Genomic DNA, 9972 nt, shown 5'->3' with positions numbered 1-9972 from the left:
TTTTTTTTTTTTGATCCTATGATGAAAGGAAGACACAAGGTTTCTTAATCCTAGGCACGTCTTACTTTCCCAAGAACATATAGAAACACTGTCCTTCTTAGATTACTGAAATAAGCCACAGCCACCTCTAAGGAGTTTTACTTTATTTTTAGTCAAAGAAGAAAAGTAGATCACATGCTGTTCATTCCTGAGAATTCTGGCTAACACCAGATCTTTTATATATATCTCTTCCTGGGGTAAAAACTACAACAAAATGAGAAGCTGGATAAGAAATATAGACCAAAAGAGGAGGCAGGAGAAGCGACAGCACTAAATACCAGGTGGCCTTTGGGACTTATTGGCAAACTTTGCTACTCTCCCCAGAGGCCTAGTGGTTCTTTAACAATGTCCTATTCTATTTTACATGCTCCTGTCAAAGATCCTGATAGAAGTAATTGCTTCAAAGGTAGGTTAGCAGGTATGTGAACCTATTTTCTGAAAAGGGCAGGAGTTGGTCTGGCAGGTGGCAGAATCTCATACCTTCAATTGCTTCCTGTCCAACAGCCACTCACCTTTTTCTCCTTCTTGCCGAAGCTGAGGCCAGGGGTCCCCTTCTCAACAACTATGCATGAGATGCCTTTGGGGCCTGGTCCTCCCGTTCGACACATGACCACGTAGATGTCTGACTCACCACCACCACTGATGAAGGCCTATGGGGTTGGAGAAGGCGCATGTAGGGATCAGGAATGCTAAGTTCTCAGAGCCTAATGTCTGGGAAAACCACTGAGGTCTTCCCAACAATAGGACACTAAAAGGAACAATGGCACAGAGAGACTGAGGAGGGGTAAAAGGTAGCTGCAGTAACTGGGGAACCCGGGGTTTATCGATGAGAGTATAAAAAGGACAGACAAAAGTGAATGAAAGTACCTAGAATCAGATCTGAAGACACAGAAAGAGTGAGAGGGAATAAAGGGAAACGGGTCAGAGGTGCTTCCTAAAACGTAAACATTCTGTGGGAATATTACCTCGTAAATGCAAAGGAACTAGCGGATGTCAGAAGGAAGGTGGGAATGATCTCCAAGTTGCTCTGAGAGGACAGCATGCCAGTACCTTGGAGCCATTGAGGATATAATGATCTCCTTGTCGTTTAGCCGAGGTCAAAAGAGATGCAGCATCACTCCCGCTTCCTGAAGCGGGTATCAAAAGGGAGCAGAGAGAGGGGTGAGAAAGTCAGGGAAGTCGAGGGAGCCCAACACAGTTTCACCTCCCAGGAAATCTTCCCTAGAGGCAAACAGCTCAGAGTGTGCTACTATAAAATCCAGATGGCCAAAGGAATTCTCTGTACTTTGTAAAAACTGCTGCGCCAATTGGATCACTGTCTGAGAGTACCGCAGCGAGCCTCTGCAAGGAGGTTCTGTTCTATAGCTTGCAGGGCCCCTGGCCTAAAGGCTTCTCGGTTCTGTGACATCAGGTCATGGGACTCTATTACGCTGCAACCAAAGTGCTGGCAAGTGGTTCTGTGTGTCAACAGGCTAGAAGGAGTGCTTGGTGACTCCACCTGAGTCACACCTCTTTCCCTGCTGTATGTCGCCTACAGTACGGCAAACCCACCTGGTTCAGTGAGGCAGTAGGAAGCAAACTTCTCCATGGTACAGAGCGGTGGGCAAAATTTGTGCCTCTGTTCCTCATTTCCAAAGCTATCAATTATCCAGGCACACATGCTGATAGGTACACCAAGAAGACAAGTCATTGACAGAAACAAAGCCAGAAAAGAAAAGGAAATTGGGGGGATGGAAGAGAGAACAAAGGGCAGGGCAGCAAAACAGGGTGAAGCAGAAGAGAGTGGGAAGGGGAAATCACAATTGAGAAAAGTCAACTTCAAAGGAAAGGACCGGATTAAAACATGTTTCTGGAATATGTACCATCCAGAGATACCCAGGGCCACGGTTTCTCACCTGGATGTTCGTTCTACTTCTAGCTAGGTTATATGGGCCCCTAAAAATCAGAGTTATAGGCACTTTCTATTACTTTCTCAAATCACTGGTGGTTCTATCTTTAGATTGAAGAAAAGGGTACGAGGACCCTGACCACTCACTCTACTGGAGAAATCTGCTGGTACCACCTCAATCTAGGACTGGGGAGAAGGCTGGCTGACCTAATTCCCTAAGGAATGCACAAGACAACACAACCAAGTCCAACAGGCAGCAGCAGACCTGGTAAGTACTCTTGAGTCTAGTTCCTCAAGGGCAATCAGCTTGAAACGATCAATCTTTTTCCTACGAATCTGAAATTTCCCAGTCAATCCATGTGAGCACTTCACTGTGCTTTCCAAGCTTGGGCACTCACTTGTGTATGCTTATATAGGCTGTGGTGCTGGTGCAGCCTGTAGCCAAGGCTTCAAAGATGACAGAGGTATCGAGCCGTGACAGTCCGGACCCGCCCACATCTGTTCGCACGTAAACCCCCCCAAAGCCTAGCAGGGCTGCCTTCCGCATCACGTCCACTGGGAACAGCTCCTACGTACAAAAGAGAGCAGCAGCATCAGTAACTGATCCAGAGATGGACTTTCCTTTAGATGGTTCACTGAGGGAAGTAGGATGTTTGCATTTGGGAGTGTAGGGATTCTCTTAACTTAATATGCCTGCTTGTCTCACAGTAGTATAAGTTGTGTTCTGTAAGAACTGTTTTTCTGGCATTAAAAAGTTTATTATCTATACAACTACCTTGGTTTTATGTCCAAATCTTTGTTCAATTTTTTAAAAAAAGATATCTACAAGATGATAAGGATACCTTCTACAAAACAAGTCCTCCATTATCAGTTCTCTCACTTGCAGGAAAAGCTGGTAAGTGACACTGATCAATTAGGACTATAAGGAGATGAAAATAAGGGTCACTGCACAAGGCATTTGTTGGACTATCTATCTACAAGGATAATGCCTACCTTCTGGTCCCACTCTGCCATATGTGGAGCCATCTCCCGAGCAGCAAAGTCAAAGGCCACTTTCTGAAATTCTTTCTGCTCTTCATTAAGTCCCATGGAAGCTGTGGGCAGGATTGAATATGTTCAGTTCTAGAACAGCGGTCAGGGAAGAGTACTGCGAAGAAGCACTGTGAGGCTGAGATGGTGGACCTATTATAGCATTTGCCAGACATAGTACAGCCTTTAACAGCAAGAGAATGGCATCGTCAATCATTAATCTGTTTCTGAGATGGAGAAGCGACAGTTCTAACACATACCCAGATCAACGTAGGACAGTATATGGGACTTTCCAGATGTCTCTTACCCTAGCCACTTACTAAAATACAGTTGCAGCCCTCGAAGTAGGGGTCACAATGCTAAAGAGCACTAAAGGAAAACTAGGGAGTCACACTTGACAATAATTACGTCAGTGCCTTCTAGTGATGCAAAGTCCTTCCAAGAGAACACAAGTGCAGGTGGCAGAGCCTGTTCTTCTAGGACAAACCTGGGCGTCAGTAATGCCTGGCAGTGTGAGCGAAGAGAAAACACTTCTGTCTGTGATCAGTACTCTCATTAAAATGGGAAACTCAGAAATGAATAGTGAGGATTAAAGATTAGGCTACCTTGAGAAGCTCAGAGCAGAAACCTCTGTTGGGTATTACTCTCAGGGATAAAGTTAGGGATAAACAATTAATGGTTCTCTGGCCATCGGATCATTTATTCACATACTCTTGCTGCTGTAGATCATAGCTCAAAGATCATTCACAAAAGAATATTTATTGAGTCTTTACTACGTAGCAGTGCTGGGGTTACAAAGATGAATATGGTCCATTCGCACCAAGAACAACATAAACAGATAATGCAAACAGAAGCACTACAGAATTTCAATCCTAGTAAAAGCTCCATAAATGTTAAGAGTTCTTTTGTAAATGGCTACTTCCTAAAACCAGTAGTTCAAAGAACTCAAGGTTTAAGAAATAAATTTGAATTGCATTCTAAATAAATAACAGGGAATAGTTTTATATAAATCACATGCATAAGTAAATACAACATAATTACTTTTAGACAGATAACAAATACAATCAATTCCAGAAAAGGGAATGGTTAACAAAAGGAGAGTATTACTTGGAGAAAAAAGTAGAAGAGGTAAGTTAAAAAGTAAATTATACCAAAAAAAGGCAAATTAAATACAGGAAAGCATGGTGACTAAGTAAAAATACCCAAGTTCCCCAAAGAAATACACTATACAAACAAAACAAACACCAGGCCTCATGAACTTTTGTCAGAGTTACTGACGGAGTTCGAGATAGCCAACATACTAAAAAGGTAAAGCTAAATAGAAAAGCAGCCCAAATGAAATGAGGAAAACCTTTACTGTACAGCAACTCAAGTAGAATATGAAAAGAAAAAAAGGAAGAACAAAAAAACCTCTAAATAATTCCTTATCTGCTTTGGTATCAACCAGTGTGACCTGGTTTACCAAATTCTGAACGCTAGAACAAGGCAGCACCTCTTGAAGGAGTTTTAGGACGCTGAGCAGAAAATAGTATTCTATACCCTAGTGTACCTTATAGATCTAGTGTCAATCTAAGGGATTTATTCTGCTATAAAGAAAACTGTTATTTATTTAAAATAAATAAAAAAGTGGTTAGGTGCTTGACAGAGAAGTCACAAACTGGCTGTAATCACTTAGTCCCGCTAGGTCCCCAACAGTCCCTATTAACATTCAAATTATTTGCCTCTTGCCTAAAAACATTCAGGTTTGTTATCTCCGATAGTTTCCCACTTCCTGCACGAGTTTCGACAATGTGTTATAGCTATAGGTGTTGAGTTATAAATCTATAAACGCGAGCAAATCTTCTGGTATTACCTTGGAGCTTTTCTTCATCTATCACCACCAGCACCCAGTTTTTTACATTCCCACTACCTTTATGATCTATTGATATGATTTTAAAAATCAATCAACCAACAAAAAGTCACAAGTTTCTGCAGTTCTCTAAGCATGCGAGGGTGACAGGACACAGAGGGGAGCCGGGCGAGGGGGGACGGGACAGATCGGGGAGACCGCGGACCCTCGCGGATGCCCCCGCACTCCCAGGGCTGGCCTTACGATCGATGCAGGAGGTCAAGCTCCGGTGGACGGTTTGGGCAGGAGCCTGGATCCCGCCGCGCAGGCAGCCGAGTCGCGCCCCGAGTCGCCGGCAGCCACTCGCGAGCATTGCAGCCGCTCCTTGCCCCAGTCGAGCTCTGGGCTCCCGCGTCCCCCGCTGCAGTCGTGTTTGGCCCACACCGCGGCCCCCGCCGCACCCTGGGGATGGTAGTCTACACACAGGCCTCTCCGCCCGGCTCCTAGGCAGGCGCCAAGGCGCCGGGACTACAACTCCCAGAGACCCCCGGGGCCGGCACGCCTGAGGCCTGTCTTCAACCCAGTGCAGCTCGCCTCTGTCGCTTCGGAGGGACGGAGTGGTGGGCCCTGCGTGGTGAGCGGATCAGAGGCGGCTCCACAACAAACTAAGGAGAGTTTAGGAGAAGGTTACGCGAAATGGAAATGGCGTAGATTACGGAGGGGAAGATTTGAGGGGCTTAAAGCACAGTCGTCTCTGTTCTTTGCAAAAGTCTGAGGCTTTCTAGGCTTCCTCTCGTTGCCTCCATCTTGCTCTGCGTAGGTTTTTTTGGTAGTAGTAGCTTTGATTCTCTTGGTTGATTCCAGAATCCTCTGCACTTCAGCCCCTTGCTGGAATACCATGCCGAGACCCCAGAAGAGGCTGGCTGGGGATGCTGGCCCAGGTGAGCTGCACCTAGGCTGCACAAAGGCAGCCCCATGAAAACATTTCTCTAGGGCCTGTTTAATACTGTTAATTTTCTACTCCGTGCTTGTGGGGAGAATCCTTCGTGATTTCTTTCTTATTCCATCATCCCTTATCGCCCTCTGTCATCTTTACTTTTACCACCAAGCTTTTACCCAGAGTCTCTTGTGCTTGTTTATTCATTGAAGTAACAGCTGTTTGTTAAGCACAAAGAATATTTGCAGTATGGGGTGGCATGTGCTAAGGTAAGGTTTCCCTGCTCTCAGGGTAAATGCAAACAGATTTAAGTGACAGGGTCCAGGAAACTGGATTGTTACGGGTAATCACAGGGAAGGCCTTGAGAAGGCCATGGAATTGGAGTCTAGCCTTGAAAAATGGGAAGGCTTTCCACAGGCAAAGCTTTAGTACTCAGAAAAAGTGATGTCATTTTTATATTCGCAAGGATGAATGGCATTCTAAGTAAATGCAGAGCAAGAACAAAACGATGGAAGATAGAGAAAGCTCTTTTGGGAATGGCAAGAGTTCCAGATTGACTACAGCACATTGTAGTTATTTAACACATGGCGTTGCAGTGTGCATGTTAACTCTTAGGGAACCATTAGAAAATTCAGCTAGCTAGGTATGGTGGGTTCAGAGCATTAGACATCCATAAATAATATTTAATGACAGTTGATGCTGGCACTTACTATAACGCCAAGCGTTGTTTAAGCCCTTTGTTTGTACTATCTCATTTAATCTTCAAAACAGCTCCAAGTAGGTGCTGCTCAGTTTCCTCACTGGAGAAAACAGCCTGAGCAAAGGCATAGAGAATGAGGGAAGGAAAGTATTTATTGCCTACTGCCAGGCCCTTTAATCCCACTGACGGGATAATCCAAAAGATCTGTAAGGTAGGCATTCTTGTCTAATTTTTATAAATAAGAAACTGAAATTTCTTTAACATTACATTAAGGTGCCACATACAGCTAGTAATTGATGGATCCAGGATTTGAGTCTGGGTCTGACTCTAAAGCATAAGCTTTTTCCACAGTGGAACATTACCTCTCAGCAAGCATGATAAATCTTTTCTTTTTGCTTCTCCCGTTGCAGACAAGAAGGGGCTATTGGGAAAACGTACCAAAACTGAGGATGCAGGTGAGGTATCAGCTAAGGTGGAGAACTCCAGCCCTCAGAAGATTTCAGCCTCTAAAAACTCTGTGAAGAAGCTAAGTAGCTACTGGCTGATGAAGTCAGAGCCAGAGAGCCGATTAGAGAAAGGTGTAGATGTGAAGGTGAGACCATGTACCTGTCTCCAGTCCCTTCACGCTGTTTTTTTAAATAAGTGAATATGGAACACCACAGGGTTTCAACACCAGCTTCTCATCTTTGAAGGGTGGGGAAAAGGTAAAAATTATTAAAATCAGCAGGATGTATTACAATCAACTATCTGTTTTGTGAATCCTCTATCTAGAGCAAGGGTCAGCAAACTTTTTCTTCAAAGGGCCAGACAGTAAATATTATAGGCTTGTGGGTCTTACGGTTGCAACTCTGCTCTTGTAGCAAGAAAGTGGCCCTAGGCAGTCTGTTAACAAACAGGTGTGGTTGTGTTGAAGTAAAACTTTACTTAGGAAATCAGGAATGGGGCTAGATTTGGCCTGATAATTTGCCATCCTCAATCTTAGATTGCCTTTCTCTTAACACTTTCCATGCTTCTAGGTGTCTCCCTGCCAATGGTTGGTACACATTAAGGGAATAAATGTAAACCAATTTTAATATAGTCTGGGGAAAATATAAGTAGAAATATTACATAAGAAATATACAATACTTTAACAAGTGAAAAGCATGTAACCAGAAGATTGCTTTATCAATCTGGATTATCCATTCAACTAATCCTCTTAATTGGCAAGGATAATAAGATAACAAGGCTTACTTGTATTCATCCAACAGAAATGGCTCAGTGGAACTGCTTCCCAGTGAACTACACATACTTCCACTGTAGCCAGTAGCACCTCTCAATGTAGGGGAAGGAATTGTCTGCTTCCATATATGCTTACCAGCTGGCTAAGGATTGTTTAATGAATACTTTATTTCTTCTTGCCTAGTTTGGCATTGAGGATCTCAAAGCACAGCCTAAGCAGACAACATGCTGGGATGGTGTTCGCAACTACCAGGTAAGAGGGTTAGGAACAGGACCCTGAGACCCAAGGGATGTGCCTGCCTCCTCCTTACGACTTATTTAATAGCAGAACCTTTTGGCCAAGATTGCCTTTTCCCAGAATGTAAACCTGAAAATATATTTAAAAAAACATCTTAATTACTCTGACTACATGAAATTTGCAGTTGGGCTGTGTTCTGCCAGTGTCCTGGTATAAGTCTGGGTATCTTGGAAAAGGGGAACAACTTTCCTATGAATTGAAGAGAAGATGCAAAAAAGAAAAACCTATCTAATGAAAGCAGACTTGATTTCTGCTAAGAGGCTAGTACTTTCCAGCTGGTGAGGAGGATCATTCTTGTGTCTTTTCCTCTGGGATAGGCTCGGAACTTCCTCAGGGCCATGAAGCTGGAAGAAGAAGCTTTCTTCTACCATAGCAACTGCAAAGAGCCAGGCATCGCAGGACTTATGAAGGTTAGTTAGGCAGGTTTTGATCTGAATCCCTTTCCCTCTAGAGACTGACTCATGTAGTTATAAAGTGGTACGGCTTAAGTGGGTAACAAAAAAGAAGTACTCCCCTCCCTATACCCCACCCCGTCGTAGGACCAGGGAAAAACTGCCCTGGTCCCTTCCTGTACGACAAGGACTCAAACAGGCCTTCATTTCAGGTCCAGCTAGCACAGACCTACCTCCCCCTCTAAGCCTTGGTCGCATTCAAAAACATGCCTGATGGTAGATCTTCCAAGCTAAGAATTTTCAGGATAAAATTAACTATACAGGTAGAAAAAAACCAATGATACCAGTAATAACTTTTACCATTTGGTTTTAGATTGTGCTTCTAAGACTTGTAAAAACAGGGTTGATTTTCCTAACTGTGCTTGCCTTAGACTGTGTATTATCTCCATATATCTATATATCTGAGCCCTCATTGGCTCTGTGGGTAAGAATGTGCAGGGTGAGAAATGAAAGTTAGAGGTGGATTAAAGATTGGCTGTGGAGCTGACTGTAGGTACATGATTGGAGACCTCGGTTTTGGTTTCAGATTGTGAAGGAGGCTTACCCAGACCACACACAGTTTGAGAAAAACAATCCCCATTATGATCCATCCAGCAAAGAGGACAACCCCAAATGGTCCATGGTAAGACTATTCTTCCTGTTTCATGAGAGGGGAAGGATGGACAAAGGGAGGTAGAGGGTCTGGTATACCTCCTAGCTCTTACTCAGATGAGGTTACACTAACTTTGGAGGTAAGAACAGAACACTGGCAACCCTGCACAGGAACCTCCTGCAAGCAGTTAAAAACCCAGTGGGCAGAGTCTGGCTGGACATGTCTTTCTGTCATGTACACTGTTGTCCCATAGGTGGATGTACAGTTTGTTCGGATGATGAAGCGTTTCATCCCCCTGGCTGAGCTCAAAACCTATCATCAAGCTCACAAAGCTACTGGTGGCCCCTTAAAAAATATGACTCTTTTCACTCGCCAGAGACTGTCAATTCAGCCCCTGACCCAAGGTAAGAGTGGGTCCTCTACCTCATCACCCACACACTAGAATGACCCCATGAATTCCCATTTACTACCTGACTAAATATGAGCATGGTATTTTAACCTGAGTCAGTATCTTCACCTGTAATATCCATAAGGGAGGGGATATTCCCAAGTACCCATTACTGTGTACCCAGTACTCAACAGTGCCTGGCCCCTGGTAAGAAACTCCATAGGTTTTGAAGGATTGACTGCCTGCCTCGGTGACATGTAAAGTACCTGTGCCTGGCATAACTTCCCTGTTCAAGAGGAGACATAGACCTAATTCTTCCTTCCCTTCTTTTTTCCCCTTTTTGGTAGAAGAGTTTGATTTTATTTTGAGCCTGGAGGAAAAGGAACCAAGTTAACTGAGACACTGTTGCTGGAATGGGCAAGACATTACTTCAAAGAAGTCAAGCTTTTTTAAGACAAAAGAAGGTGTGAGGCGGCTTGCTTGTTATGTTTACCTGGCCTTGTATACATAGGTGGGTTTGTGTACTTTTTTCAATAAAACATTAACATCAAAGTTGAAAGCTTTTCTTCTAAAACCGCATGGAGTGCAATGGAATATTCCACC

General features: G+C 43.9%; 2 protein-coding genes across 5 annotated transcripts in view; one reads left to right on the top strand and one right to left on the bottom strand.

Moving 5' to 3' along the window:
• The window catches only part of ACAD8 (acyl-CoA dehydrogenase family, member 8), an 11111-nt gene extending 5908 nt beyond the window's left edge, over nucleotides 1–5203 (bottom strand). The window contains exons 1-6 of the mRNA XM_012644299.1: nucleotides 5049–5203; nucleotides 2921–3021; nucleotides 2326–2495; nucleotides 1591–1700; nucleotides 1090–1166; nucleotides 552–689 (exon numbers count right to left, since the gene is read on the bottom strand). Coding sequence (XP_012499753.1) covers nucleotides 552–689; nucleotides 1090–1166; nucleotides 1591–1700; nucleotides 2326–2495; nucleotides 2921–3021; nucleotides 5049–5157 — 705 coding nt within the window. The 5' untranslated portion in view covers nucleotides 5158–5203. The remainder of the gene's footprint in view (nucleotides 1–551; nucleotides 690–1089; nucleotides 1167–1590; nucleotides 1701–2325; nucleotides 2496–2920; nucleotides 3022–5048) is intronic.
• Nucleotides 5204–5357: 154 nt separating this feature from the next.
• On the top strand, nucleotides 5358–9928 carry THYN1 (thymocyte nuclear protein 1). Of its 4 annotated transcripts, none has more exons than XM_012644295.1 (8): nucleotides 5358–5418; nucleotides 5649–5725; nucleotides 6832–7013; nucleotides 7824–7892; nucleotides 8255–8347; nucleotides 8916–9011; nucleotides 9235–9385; nucleotides 9717–9928. In XM_012644295.1, exons 2-8 carry the CDS (start codon nucleotides 5683–5685, stop codon nucleotides 9761–9763), a joined length of 681 nt encoding a protein of 226 aa, XP_012499749.1. In that variant the 5' UTR covers nucleotides 5358–5418; nucleotides 5649–5682; the 3' UTR covers nucleotides 9764–9928. The 4 variants fall into 4 exon arrangements, with proteins under 4 accessions (XP_012499749.1, XP_012499751.1, XP_012499748.1 ...); XM_012644297.1 differs by having other exon boundaries at nucleotides 5364–5470; XM_012644294.1 differs by having other exon boundaries at nucleotides 5364–5725.
• The last annotated feature ends 44 nt before the right edge of the window (nucleotides 9929–9972 follow it).

This window comes from Propithecus coquereli, unplaced genomic scaffold (assembly GCF_000956105.1).
Source record: "Propithecus coquereli isolate 6110/MARCELLA unplaced genomic scaffold, Pcoq_1.0 Scaffold209, whole genome shotgun sequence".
In the NCBI taxonomy this organism is placed as follows: domain Eukaryota; kingdom Metazoa; phylum Chordata; class Mammalia; order Primates; family Indriidae; genus Propithecus; species Propithecus coquereli.
This window is presented reverse-complemented; position numbering and strand designations above follow the sequence as displayed.

Excerpts from the sequence above, each read along its gene's own strand:
- THYN1 (XM_012644295.1), top strand. The coding sequence starts at position 5,683 with ATGCCGAGACCCCAGAAGAGGCTGGCTGGGGATGCTGGCCCAG. Across the intron at positions 5,726-6,831 it reads GGCTGGGGATGCTGGCCCAG|ACAAGAAGGGGCTATTGGGA; the intron begins GTGAGCTGCACC and ends CTCCCGTTGCAG. Across the intron at positions 7,014-7,823 it reads AGAAAGGTGTAGATGTGAAG|TTTGGCATTGAGGATCTCAA; the intron begins GTGAGACCATGT and ends CTTCTTGCCTAG.